The sequence below is a fragment of the Plutella xylostella genome, chromosome 16, assembly GCF_932276165.1.
Source record: "Plutella xylostella chromosome 16, ilPluXylo3.1, whole genome shotgun sequence".
Taxonomy (NCBI): Eukaryota; Metazoa; Arthropoda; class Insecta; order Lepidoptera; family Plutellidae; genus Plutella; species Plutella xylostella.
This window is the reverse complement of record NC_063996.1, coordinates 7,799,862-7,812,877: the sequence shown is the minus strand read 5'-3', so window position 1 is coordinate 7,812,877 and position 13,016 is coordinate 7,799,862. Positions and strand designations below refer to the sequence as shown.

General features: G+C 41.6%; 3 protein-coding genes across 3 annotated transcripts; 2 read left to right on the top strand and 1 right to left on the bottom strand.

Moving 5' to 3' along the window:
- Nucleotides 1-17: 17 nt before the first annotated feature.
- Nucleotides 18-925, bottom strand: LOC105381734 (peptidyl-tRNA hydrolase 2, mitochondrial-like). The gene is made up of 2 exons (XM_011551529.3): nucleotides 659-925; nucleotides 18-436 (listed from the first exon to the last, which is right to left on the bottom strand). The coding sequence occupies exons 1-2, from the start codon at nucleotides 779-781 to the stop codon at nucleotides 71-73; spliced, it is 489 nt and encodes a 162-aa protein (XP_011549831.3). The 5' UTR covers nucleotides 782-925; the 3' UTR covers nucleotides 18-70.
- Nucleotides 926-1,052: 127 nt separating this feature from the next.
- On the top strand, nucleotides 1,053-8,027 carry LOC105381735 (coiled-coil domain-containing protein 42 homolog). The gene is made up of 8 exons (XM_048626508.1): nucleotides 1,053-1,301; nucleotides 1,418-1,619; nucleotides 1,700-1,873; nucleotides 2,041-2,119; nucleotides 2,485-2,624; nucleotides 3,397-3,562; nucleotides 7,647-7,743; nucleotides 7,867-8,027. The coding sequence occupies exons 1-8, from the start codon at nucleotides 1,195-1,197 to the stop codon at nucleotides 7,922-7,924; spliced, it is 1,023 nt and encodes a 340-aa protein (XP_048482465.1). The 5' UTR covers nucleotides 1,053-1,194; the 3' UTR covers nucleotides 7,925-8,027.
- A 710-nt stretch (nucleotides 8,028-8,737) lies between these two features.
- Nucleotides 8,738-13,016, top strand: LOC105394402 (odorant receptor 83a). Its single transcript, XM_038118361.2, has 8 exons — nucleotides 8,738-9,230; nucleotides 9,411-9,536; nucleotides 9,608-9,825; nucleotides 10,105-10,132; nucleotides 10,371-10,549; nucleotides 12,179-12,268; nucleotides 12,486-12,641; nucleotides 12,823-13,016. Exons 1-8 carry the CDS (start codon nucleotides 8,738-8,740, stop codon nucleotides 12,880-12,882), a joined length of 1,350 nt encoding a protein of 449 aa, XP_037974289.2. The 3' UTR covers nucleotides 12,883-13,016.

Sequence of the window (13,016 nt, the reverse complement as noted above, 5' to 3'; positions counted from 1 at the left end):
AGGTTTAATAAAAATGATAATATTTTTACCATTTATTCTTAATACAGGAATTGCAAAAATCAAAACCATCTTAAAGTAATTTCAAATGACCAGTAACTTTGTCTATAACATCCTTAGGTGCTGGGCCAATTCCTAACACTGTAATAGTGTTGGGAGCTATCTGTGTTCTTCCGGCGTCACGAATTAACGAAGTTACAAGACCCATGCGTTTTGCAGTGTCTGCTATTTTCTTAATTTCTTCTACAGAATCCACTTTCAGGGCAATTTTTGCTTGACCCATGTTCTGCCAAGTCTTCAGGCCTTTAGGATCTTTCCGCTGCGCTTTCTCGAATGCTCCCACCCCTGCGTGCGCGCACTGCGCCGCTATCTTTCCTTTTCCCATTTGCAAGTCAGTCCGGACTACCAGAACTAGTTTGTATTCTTCATTGGATGCAAACTGAAAGTAAATGAAATGTAAATTATATTGAGGTAGTGGTTAACTAGTTAGGTCATTTTACTATGTGCAATGCTGTGTATTTATACATGAATAGGCAGAAATAACACCTAGATCATAGTAATCAATATTATGCTCCATTGCATGGTAGGTATTCTCTTCAGATAGAATCTACATATAAGATCATACAGAGGTTTAGTGAGATAAACACAATTGAAAACTTACCTTTTTCACAACTTCAACAGCTTCGGAGGCTTTCGTGAAGTATTTTTTGAAAGCAAACAAAGATAGTCCAAGACACAATCCGCATCCAAGACCGGACAGAAAAGATATATTGAAGTAGTCCATCTTCCTTTGAGTAGAAATGGTGAAGTTTATTGGAACTTATAACTCAAGCTGCAGCTAGGCTTATCGTTTTAAGTTAAATTACAAAATAAAACAATAGTTTTACAACATAACCTGAAAATGAGCGGTCGGTGCGCTGATTTTCTGTCAAAATATTATAATCTATGGTGCTAGTGTTGCTGTAACAAAAAAAAACATCACAGACAAAAACGCAAAAATAAATACGTATTTTAAGCATTTTGAGGGTGCAAATGCTCAGAAGATTCATTAGCATCTTCGTTGCCAAGGTGTTTGTTTACTTTACTCATTGTTATTTTGTAACCTGAAGTGTAGAAACAACTTTTACCAAAAATATAATATACAATCAATACTTTTATTGCGTATTTGTATTATAAGTTTCAGTTTATTATTTGAAAATGAAGAAATCTAAAGACTTGGCACCTATAGCCATACCTCATGGACCACCTGTGGAATCCACGTCGGAATATTTTAAATCGAAAATGGAAAGCTCTCGTATGGTAAAGTAAGTTAAAAAGCGTACAAACGTACGATATAGAGGGATAAGTTAGGAATATTACTCCTACCCTTCGACCCTCCTACCCTACTTTACAACATTACAATTACCCTACCTACTTATAGAAAGTATCCAGTATGGGATGTGGCACGCCCAACGCCTCAAGTCCTGATGGAACACGCCCGTCGCGACCTCATGGAGGCCGAGGAGAAGCTGGCCATCAAGAGGGAAGAAGAAAAACAGAATCGCCAAATCATGGACGCCAAGTGGGAGGAGCTACGAGCCAAGGAGTTGTTGCTCAAGGAGTCTTTTATTAGTTTTAATAAGGTTAGTATTTTATTACTTATGCAATACTTAATGAAATTACTTATGAGTCGATAAAAAAATGCCCGTGAATTTTCCATCAGTTCATCAGGGAGAATCAGGAGAAGCGCGACCGGGCGGAACGCAAGATGGCCGACGACAACGAAGTTTTGGCGCGAAAGACGCGGGAAACGGAAGCCATGCGCAAGCGCGTCGCTGAAATGGAAGAAGTCAAGCAGCTGATGGAGAAGCAAGTTGAAGATTATAGTGTTTACGAGGTAAGTAAGCCAGACCTAGTTGCTGACAATACTCGAACTCGACTTAGATGAATCGAACTGAAGCTTAGATATTATGTTGCAACTTTGTTAAGTATATGATTTAGTTATAAGAAATGCATTTAGGTAATTTCTTTTACACTTAGTTAACCTTTTATTTAATTTTCTAGGACTATCTGATGGCAGTGGTCCAGAAATATCCGGAATTTAAGCAGCCGTTGGACGTTTTGAATCGATACGAGGCTTTAGGTAGGTACTTAAACGATGACCGAACTGGACCTACCATGTCCACGTCAGCTTCATTATCATAACCCATCCTTTTTTTCTACTTCGATGCCATTACCCTATACCTATCCTAGAAAATCGCGATATCCTTAACTATTTCTTATTTTGAATTAATGGGGAAAGAGAATGGCGATGATATATGCCGAATAGAGCTTGTGTAAGTAGGTACCTATATCCTATATAGGTATAGGTACTAACGAACGAACATGCTAGGTAATCCAGGTATATCTCTAAAGGAGCCGACACACTAGCGGACGCGGCTGTCAGTCGGCATAAGATGCGATCATAGAACTTTTTAGTGACAAAACCCCTAATTCCCTCCTCACCAGCGGCGGCCAAGGCCACCCTCGCTGACCGGCAGGAGCGCGACCTGGCTCTGCTGGAGCGAGCGAGGCAGGACATCGCCGCGCTCGCCGAGGACAAGAAGCTGTTCATCATGGGGCTCAATAACACGCTCGCTGTGTTGCGGGTGAGCTTGGGAGGATTGCTTTATTTATCGTACAAATAGAAAAGAATAGTTAAGTAATTTAGACCAGAGAGACAACAGAGACGTATGGAACAAGCTAGGGGAGGCCTTTGCCAAAAAGAAAAAAAAATATCCAGCCAATCTACAGGATACCTCCTCAGGCATCGACATCGCCGCGCTCGCCGAGGACAAGAAGCTGTTCATCATGGGGCTCAATAACACGCTCGCTGTGTTACGGGTGAGCTTGTGTGTAGAATTCAATAATTATGTGAAGCCAGAGGTTGGATTGGATACCTACTTACATCTCGCATATGCATGCAGAAATGTCACTCTATCCAGGAACTACGTTTACTAGCACGCTACTGTACAAATATTCATCATACCTAATCATAAACTTACTTCGAAAAGCGGGTGACTCGCTTGCGATTCAACTCTTACTATTCCTACGGCGATAACAGTCGTGAGCATATTATGTAGGTAATTTATTTATTTACTAATATTGTACAACATGACAGCAAGACAATTAAATTATAATAAGAATTAGTTACCTATAATATGTATACGGCTCTCGTAACTCCCCAATCTCTCATAGCACCCTTCTATGGAGTACTTAGTACTTAGTAATCATCTCATCGTAAGTCTAAGTACTAATTTAGTACTTATTTAAAAGTCACAGCACATCATTATAAGAAAGGCGATCCGTTTACGTTACTCTTATGTTTGCTATGCTATGACCCTTCTAGTAATTTAATAGTAACAATAAACCCGCTTCCAGTGGCGCTACGACAAGGTCCGCAGCCGCGTCATCAAGTGGGAGCTGGCGCTGGCTCGGCTGAAGGACACGGCTGCGAGGCGGCACGAGGAACTGGCGCACGTGAGGGCCGCCATCTGGAGTCTGTACCTCAAGATATGCCAGCACAAGGGGATCCCTGTTGATGTCGGTAAGTGCAGTACTTATCTGAAGGACTAAAAGGACTCTTATACGGGTAGATGGAAGCGGTTGGTTGATGAGGAAGGCCTATAGAGCGCGGCTTCCAGGTTACTTATTCTGGACGACCTGAGAATAGTAATGAGGTATTGAGGAGCTCAGCCACGTGCGGGCGGCTATATGGAGCATGTACCTCATGATATGCAAACATAAGAGGATCGCTGTTGATGTTGGTAAGGCTCCCTATGCACGAATCACTTAGCGAGTAGCTTAGTAAAGGGGCCGTTCACGAAGATTCTAGAACGTTCGTGGCGCGACAAGGTCCGCAGCCGCGTCATCAAGTGGGAGCTGGCGCTGGCTCGGCTGAAGGACACGGCTGCGAGGAGGCACGAGGAACTGGCTCACGTGAGGGCCGCCATCTGGAGTCTGTACCTCAAGATATGCCAGCACAAGGGGATCGCTGTGGATGTCGGTAAGTGTAGTAACTAGTATCTAAAGGACTCTTAGACAGGAAGACGGAAGTTGTTGGTTGATGAGGAAGGGCAGTAGCGTGGGACGGCCTACCAGCTTACTTCTGGACCGACGACCTAAGAATAGTAATGAGGTAATGGGGAGCTCAGCGACGTGACGGCGGCTATATGAAGTATGTACCTCAAAATATGCCAGCACAAGGGCATCGCTGTTGATGTCGGTAAGGCTTCCTACGCACGGCTTGCTTAGCGCCTAGATTCGAGCGACTCACTTAGCGAGTAGCTTAGTAAAGCAAACGTTCTCAAATCTTATTACGACCGGCCGCATTGAGCGCTACGCGCAATGGATAGTCGCTTAGCATGTAACAGTGCGGCGGCTCCCGAAGATTCTAGAACGTTCGTGGCGACAAGGTTCGCAGCCGCGTCATCAAGTGGGAGCTGGCGCTGGCTCGGCTGAAGGACACGGCTGCGAGGCGGCACGAGGAACTGGCGCACGTGAGGTCCGCCATCTGGAGTCTGTACCTCAAGATATGCCAGCACAAGGGCATCGCTGTGGATGTCGGTAAGTGCAGTACTTATCTGAAGGACTATAAGGACTCTTAGACGGGTAAATGGAAGCTGGTTGGTTGGGTTGGAAGTTGGTTGATGAGGAAGGCCTATAGAGCGCGGCTTGCAGGTTACTTCTGGACGACCTGAAACTGTATTTATGTATTGAGGAGCTCAGCCACGTGCGGGCGGCTATATGGAGCCTGTACCTCATGATATGCAAACATAAGAGGATCGCTGTTGATGTTGGTAAGGCTCCCTATGCACGAATCACTTAGCGAGTAGCTTAGTAAAGCGGCCGTTCACGAAGATTCTAGAACGTTCGTGGCTTGACAAAGTCCGCAGCCGCGTCATCAAGTGGGAGCTGGCGCTGGCTCGGCTGAAGGACACGGCTGCGAGGCGGCACGAGGAGCTGGCTCACGTGAGGGCCGCCATCTGGAGTCTGTACCTCAAGATATGCCAGCACAAGGGGATCGCTGTGGATGTCGGTAAGTGTAGTATCTAAAGGATTTTAGTCCAGGACTCTTAAGACGGAAGTAATGGGAGCTAACGCGTGTGAATTCGCCGCTAGGGGCGCTGGTGTTGACTGAGGTCAAGTGACATTTTACTTTTCATATAATTTGTTTGGCGGGCTTCGTGATAAATTAATTAAATTATATTTTCGTTCATTTCCCTGTTGAAAAGTGATCTCTTTTCGCGAAATTATCGCAAATATGTATTATTTGTCGATGAATGTGCACGCTTTGAAAGCTGAATCAAGGAAAAGAGGCGCAAAAATAAGCGGACTCAAAGAGCAGCTAATTCAGAGGTTAGTTTATTACTGTTTACAAACTTATTTTTTACGAAATGTATGCTTGTTTGCTTAGGTAACAGCTATGTTTTTTTTCTTTTTACAGACACCAAGACTATGACCGTAACAGTAACTTGGTTGGAAACGTAGAGGACAGCATCATACAACAAAATTGAGTGGCCTTCAGAAACTTTGTATAGCAGTGTGACTGTGAACACTAAAAATGAAACTCAAGATCTAGATATTGTCACCAATGAGTACTTTGGAATTTATGTACAGTGTAGGTACATACCATCGCTCTTAAGGTGCATGAAAACATCGTGATAAAACCTGCACATCTAGATTTTCGAACCCACCAACCTGCAGAGGACCAGCGTGGTAGGAAATGGTCCAAGCTTAGGAGTGGAGTTTAGACCTTAAGGCGATATGCACAAAGGCTCCATTCGAGTGAGCCAGGTGCAGTTAGTGACACCCTCACAAATAATAGAATACTTAGTATACTATACTACCATTATTTAGTTTCAACTAACAACTCAACCAGCATTCATTGTGTGGATTACTAATGTGTTATATTTTTTGTATAGTAGTGTGTTTAAACGGAAAGGATAAATAAAAGTTAAATCAGTGTGTAATTATTCTATTTTTATTGTATTTATTAAATGCCTAATCCTTATTTCTTTCTGAAATTGGTTATAATGATTTTCACAAACACGAGATTGTCGGATAATTATTATTTCACAAGCCACTGTTTTAGAACAGTTTTATCACTTGGTAACATATTAGGTACCTCCTTTTCTTTCCGAACATAACGGATCTGCACAACATTGCGGCATAGTAACTCGATATGATGATAGTTATTTTATAATTAATAAGCTTATAAGATTCAAGATTTAAAACTTTATTTCGCGCCAATTTGATAAAGTTTCCTTTGATAAGTTTGACAGCTATGGTACCTCTTGACCTCAGTCGACAGTGGCGCCAACTGGTGAGCAAAAAAACGGTAGTCCCCATTGGATGATGAGGTAGGCTTAAAGCGTGACACGGTCTCCCAGCTCACTTCTGGACCGACGACCTACGTCAAGATATGCCAGCACAAGGGCATCGCTGCTGATGTCGGTAAGGCTCCCTATATTATACGCACGGCTTGCTTAGCGCCTAGATTCGAGCGACTCACTTAGCGAGTAACTTAGTAAAGCAAACGTTCTCAAATCTTATTACGACCGGCCGCATTGAGCGCTACGCGCATGGATAATCGCTTAGCGTGTATCAGTGCGGCGGCTCCCGAAGATTCTAGAACGTTCGTGGCGCGTCAAGGTCCGCAGCCGCGTCATCAAGTGGGAGCTGGCGCTGGCTCGCCTGAAGGACACGGCTGCGAGGAGGCACGAGGAACTGGCTCACGTGAGGGCCGCCATCTGGAGTCTGTACCTCAAGATATGCCAGCACAAGGGCATCGCTGTGGATGTCGGTATGTACTTACCGACATGTAGTATCTATCTGAAGGACTAAAAGGACTCTTAGACGGGTAGATGGAAGCGGTTGGTTGATGAGGAAGGCCTATAGAGCGCGGCCTCCAGGTTTCTTATTCTGGACGACCTGAGAATAGTAATGAGGTAATGAGGAGCTGAGTCAGCTGAGCCACGTGCGGACGGCTATATGGAGCCTGTACCTCATGATATGCAAACATAAGAGGATCGCTGTTGATGTTGGTAAGGCTCCCTATGCACGAATCACTTAGCGAGTAGCTTAGTAAAGCGGCCGTTCACGAAGATTCTAGAACGTTCGTGGCGCGACAAGGTCCGCAGCCGCGTCATCAACTGGGAGCTGGCGCTGGCTCGGCTGAAGGACACGGCTGCGAGGCGGCACGAGGAACTGGCGCACGTGAGGGCCGCCATCTGGAGCCTGTACCTCAAGATATGCCAGCACTAGGGCATCGCTGTTGATGTCGGTAAGTGCAGTACTTATCTGAAGGACTAAAAGGACTCTTAGACAGGGAGACGGAAGTTGTTTGTTGATGAGGAAGGCCTATAGAGCACGGCTTCCAGGTTACTTATTCTGGACGACCTGAGAATAGTAATGAGGTAATGAGGAACTCAGCCACGTGAGGGTGGCTATATGGAGTCTGTTTATGTCAAGTTAAGATACCTATGCAATGTCTATACCTATGGATTGCCCCGCACGCTTTCATACAAGTATTCATTGTGACGCGAGTAATATGCACGCGAGACGCAGAAAAATGACGTGCCATTCTGCATGCGTGATGAAATCATTCAAATTCCACTCGTGGTCCGCAGGTACGTCTGACTTCGAGCAACAGTTGGTGGTGATCATGCGCGCGCTGCTGGAGCTGCGACGCATCTTCAACATCGCGCAACGACGGGCTCAGCACAAGTAAGACTATTTATCCAATCATCATCACAACCAATCACTTCCCCACTGATACTAGGAAAAATGTTGATGTGAAGAAACCTTCTTTCGGTCACTTTCGTCACTGGTTTTTTACGTACCTTGCAGGGATGGTGTCGAGGAAACGAAGCCAACAACGTCAAAGCCAATAGAACAGCCAAAGTGATTAGCAATATATTATTACGTCATAATTAATTATATTAAACGTTAATCAGTTGTAAAATTTACAATATCAATATACAGCATTCATATACAGCATTAATATACCAAAGTTTCATTTATCGCGGTACATAATCGGTATCGTTTAGACGGTTGAGGGGTTAACTAGAGTCCTACAAAGAGAAACTGTGCAACAGAAACAAATTCCAACACCAAAAAAAAATTATGGCTAGCTTTTACCCGTTGCAAAGTTAGAGCTGCCGGACTCTAGAGAGACTTAAATTAAGCGCAGTATACTCAGGCAGGTAATTATAGGCTAGTTAACATCCCCTAGTTTAAGTTTCCCAATAAGTGGGCTTACTTTGCAGTCAATCTCTAATTATTCCCAAACTGATGCTCGAACTGTATTTAAGCGATAAGTTTCCAAGTTGTTAATCGAAAGGATTAATTACTGACTAATTGCCACCCTACTTAGCTGACTCTTGAAATTTTACCGATGATACATGTTTTGTTCTTTGGTTTTGCCTGTTTTTGGTCATATGGTATTTTGTGAATCAATGAGTTATGGTATATTTTATGGCATATTATTATTATACCTACTTATTGCTAGATTTTAAAGATACATATTAGGTTAGAAATGGGTGTAATATAAATATATTTTTAATTTAATTGATAAACAAACAGTCTTACTTGCTTTTGGCTTTCATTAGGTATAATTTAATTTACCCTGTGAGGTATAAATGGTTTCGCTCTATAAAGCTAGCATCCTGAACCAGTTTTGAACATTGGATGTAGGAAATTCACGACGGATAATTCAACAATGTTTAAACCGAAAGAAAAGACCAGTACGATTAACAATGACCGAATCCTTAACTACACCCACTATTCGGAGTTACCCCTGAAGTTAGTAGGCTGTTGGGATTGGTTCCCAGACGCCGTTGACATGGAAAAGATAATCGCTAATTACGTTTATCTATGCCTCGTGATTTTCGTTTTAATCAATGTAACGGCTATGCTTATGGTCAGCCTGTATTCCGAATGGGTAGATATCATGTCCAGCTTAGACATGTTAGCAGATTCCCTACCGTATGTCGCATCAGTATTAGTGGTGGCATATTTTGCGGTGTACCGGGCGGAGTTGTATGAGTTGAACGATTTCATGAATAAGAATTTCAAGTTCCATTCGGCGCGTGGTTTGACAAATATGACGATGTTGAAAAGTTATAAAATGGCGAAGAGTTTTGCGTACACCTACACGGTTTGCTCGCTGTGCAGTTCTACTATGTATGCTGTGGTGCCCATGATCATTCATTGTAAGTACTTAATCCTTATTTAATGCTACCACCCCACTTGGCTATTCGTATTCGCGTAGGTATTTATTTTGCCAAAACTGCAAACATCGAGTAGCCAAGTTGGGTGCCAGCATCATGACCTTCTATAACTCTCTCCATCTATGTGTCGATGAATCAATAAGTCATGATTATTATCTACAGGGTGGACAAGGACTCCGGTGCAAGGCTGGTTCTTCATGGATGTGTCCAGATCACCGTTTTTGGAGATCTCCTTTCTTCGACAGATATTGTCACAAATATTTTTGGGCCTCGCTTTGGGTCAGCTTGGTAAGACAAATCTGTATAAAAACATAACAGTTCGTAACGGAATAAAATTAATTTAATTTCTCATTTTTCAGGAGTATTCTTCGCTTCGAATTCGATTCTACTCTGTGGTCAGTTGGACCTAATCTGTTGCAGCGCGCGAAACGCCCGTTTTACCGCGCTTTTACAAAATGGCGTCAAACACGCTTCCTTGGTTTCCCAATACCACGACATCTTGAAGGATGAGGAGCACAATTACATTTACAACACGTCCGAAATGGTGGATTCCATTTACCATTACGATGAGAAAGTGGTAATCCTAACTAATATTATAAATGCGAAAGTAACTGTGTCTGTCTGTCTGTCTGTTACTCTTTCACGCCAAAACTACTGAACGGATTTGAATGAAATTTGGTATGCATATGGTCTAGACCCTGGGAAAGAACATAGGCTACTTTTTATCCCGGAATTCCCACGGGAAAACTTTTTAAGGCGAAGCGAAGCGCGCGGGAACAGCTAGTGAAGCTATAAAATTTAATGCATATCGCTTATTTAACTGGCGCCATTGTTAACTTGTAACTTTTCATTGCAGACTAACGAATTTTCGCGAATTGACTTTGGTTTGTATTTTTTAATATCTTAGGTTGGTAGGTCAGCTTCATACGTAGCTGTAAGCCCTGTATCTTGTCAGTCTATTCATGAATTAAAACTTTGACGGTTTCTACTTCTTCTTAGTTTGTCAAGGAACAATAGTGTAGTTACTTACAGCTACTTAACTTTGTTACCTAAGACAAAATAAATGTAAGTATACATGCTTTACAAGACATCTGTTTCGAACGGTTTTTAATGTATTTGTAGACATCTACAGCGCCACCCACGACGCCCACACCGCAGCAGCCCTCACAGCAGTGGCGCGACAGGGGCAGGTGGCAGCCGCCTACAAGCGCCGCTTCGAGCGGTTCGCGTCGCCGCTGCTCGTGCTGCGAGTCGTGCAGGTCACCCTGTATCTGTGCACGCTGCTGTATGCCGCCAGTCGGGTGAGGGGCGAGGGCGTCCGGATTTTTAATTCTGGCATCACACTTGGCTATTCGTATTTGTTATTGGAAGTCTGCTGTATTTGCCAAAGTGTGCGTTTCGGCGTGTTTTGAAACTATACAAGGCCAGAACGCAGAGGGTGGGACTGCTCGCGTATATTTTCAAATTGAAATGGTGCCATGATTTACTTGAAAGTATACAAGGCCATTACGCACTAATCGCGTATATTTTCAAGTAAGTTGGGCCAAAATTATGGCTTGAAAATATACTGCAGCAGTTACCACTGCGTACTAATCGTGTATATTTTCAAGTGCCAAAGGGCAATGCGAGCACTTGAAACTATACGTGATTAGTTACCAGGTAGCCGTTTTGAATTGTTGCTTTCTCTTTCTTTCATGCGAAATAGTAATAAGTCTATTGCCTTCTAAACATTGCATCGTATTTCCGCACTTGGCATTGTTTTCGTAACGTGTTTTTTGTTTACACCGTACAGTTAAAAATTAAATTGATATTAAACTGTAGAACTGTTGTTAATAGTAGAAATTATATATAAATTATAAATCTCAGGAGAGGGTGTTCATTCATAAAAGACAACTACGGTGAATTCAAAACATGATGAAAAATATGTCTGTAAAAAAATTTGTCTGTGTACCTACTACACTCACGAGCAATGAATAAGTCCAAGTAGCAAAAAGTCAACACCAAATGAACCCTCAATTATTAAAACACTTAATTTAGAATTTGATCAAAATTTTCATTTTTAGTTAGTTATAATAATATTTTGATGCGCTGTTAAATGCACTTTAATATTGCCGACGGCGTCATTAAGCTAGTCTTTTCCGTTCAGGAGTGTAGTAGGTATTACTCTTAATTCATATACATAATAAGATATTAGTATTCTTTACTTGCAAGTATGATTGCTATAAATATCAATTGGTCAATCAAATTAGAGCTTGTTCATCTTTATTTATTAACATTATATAGGTATGACAGGCAGAACAAGTCAATTGTAGTCATTTACATTTACCGAAATAGTTAAGTAAATTAGAATCAGGATGTAGGTATAAATTATATGCGACAAGTACGCCAATCAAGCAATGTGCGTAATAGCAATGTATATTTTCAAGAACGATTCAGTAAATTCCAACTTGAAAGTATACGCGATTAGTACGCACAAATCGTGTATATTTTCAAGTAAAATATTATTTTTTTTCACTTGAAACTATACAGTGCCAGTACACTATGGGTGCGTTCTGGCCTTGTATAGTTTCAAAACACGCTGCGTTTCGACAATAATTTTGGCGAATATACTGGCCACACATGGCAGTTTTGGGAAATACGCAATTAACAAGTTTATGGCGGTAAACCGTTATTAACTTCAAGTCAGCTCCGGTATATAATTATATATACGAATTTTTTGTTTTATATCTAAACAAAGCTGGGGATTTTCGTATTTTAAGCTTCGATAATTATTTTTGGAATAGCTATTGAAATTAGCAAAATCAGACAGCGTCTCAGGACAATCGCTTATTGATAGATGGAAGGATATTATCTAGCAATAGCTCACCTATTTACAAGGTTAGTTTAGCGCATGAAGAAAGAAATATAAGTTAGGCTAATTTCCATTACAGAAATTGGACACCATGACTGTTGAGTATCTCTTGGCTGTGTCACTGGATATCTTCATCTATTGCTACTACGGGAACCAGATAATAATACAGGTGATATGCAAAATAAGGAATTAGAATTACCTTATTTGGACGACAGTAGGTAAACTCTGAGCACCATCGCCTTTATAGCAGTCACACTTTCACATATATATCCTTCCTTTGCTTTTCCCTGAAACAGACACAAAATAACATTATAGTACTTACCTTTTTTTTCACCGCGAAATATTATTTATATCAATATATCTAATGTTATCAACTTACATTATAGGCAGACCGGGTATCCACGGCTGCCTACCAGAGCTCCTGGCATACGATGGGGCTCAAACCTCGGCGCTTGCTACTCAACATACTATTGGCTAACAAAAGACAAATGATAGTGCGTGCTGGCGGGTTCCTGCCGATGGATTTGAGGACCTATGTTAATGTGAGTAAGGCTATAGTTAAAGTAACATTAAAAATATATGCCACTTACGGTTATCAGAATCAATCGTTAGTTTGGTAGCCATTTTGATTAGGTATTCGAATCAAAATGGCTACCGCATAATCCAATCTTATAAACTTATTTAGTTCAAAGGCAGGTTTTTAATATTTACCATTGGTTTCAGATAATTAAGACGTCCTTTTCTTACTACACTCTCCTTGTCAATGTAAATGAGCACAAATAGATAAGTATATAATAGGTATTATAATAGTGTCAAGCTTTCAGAAATGAGTAGATACTTTATAGATAAATGACCAATCATTATACAATTTGTAGCAAACCAATAGAGCACAAAACATATTGAAATAAAAGATGATA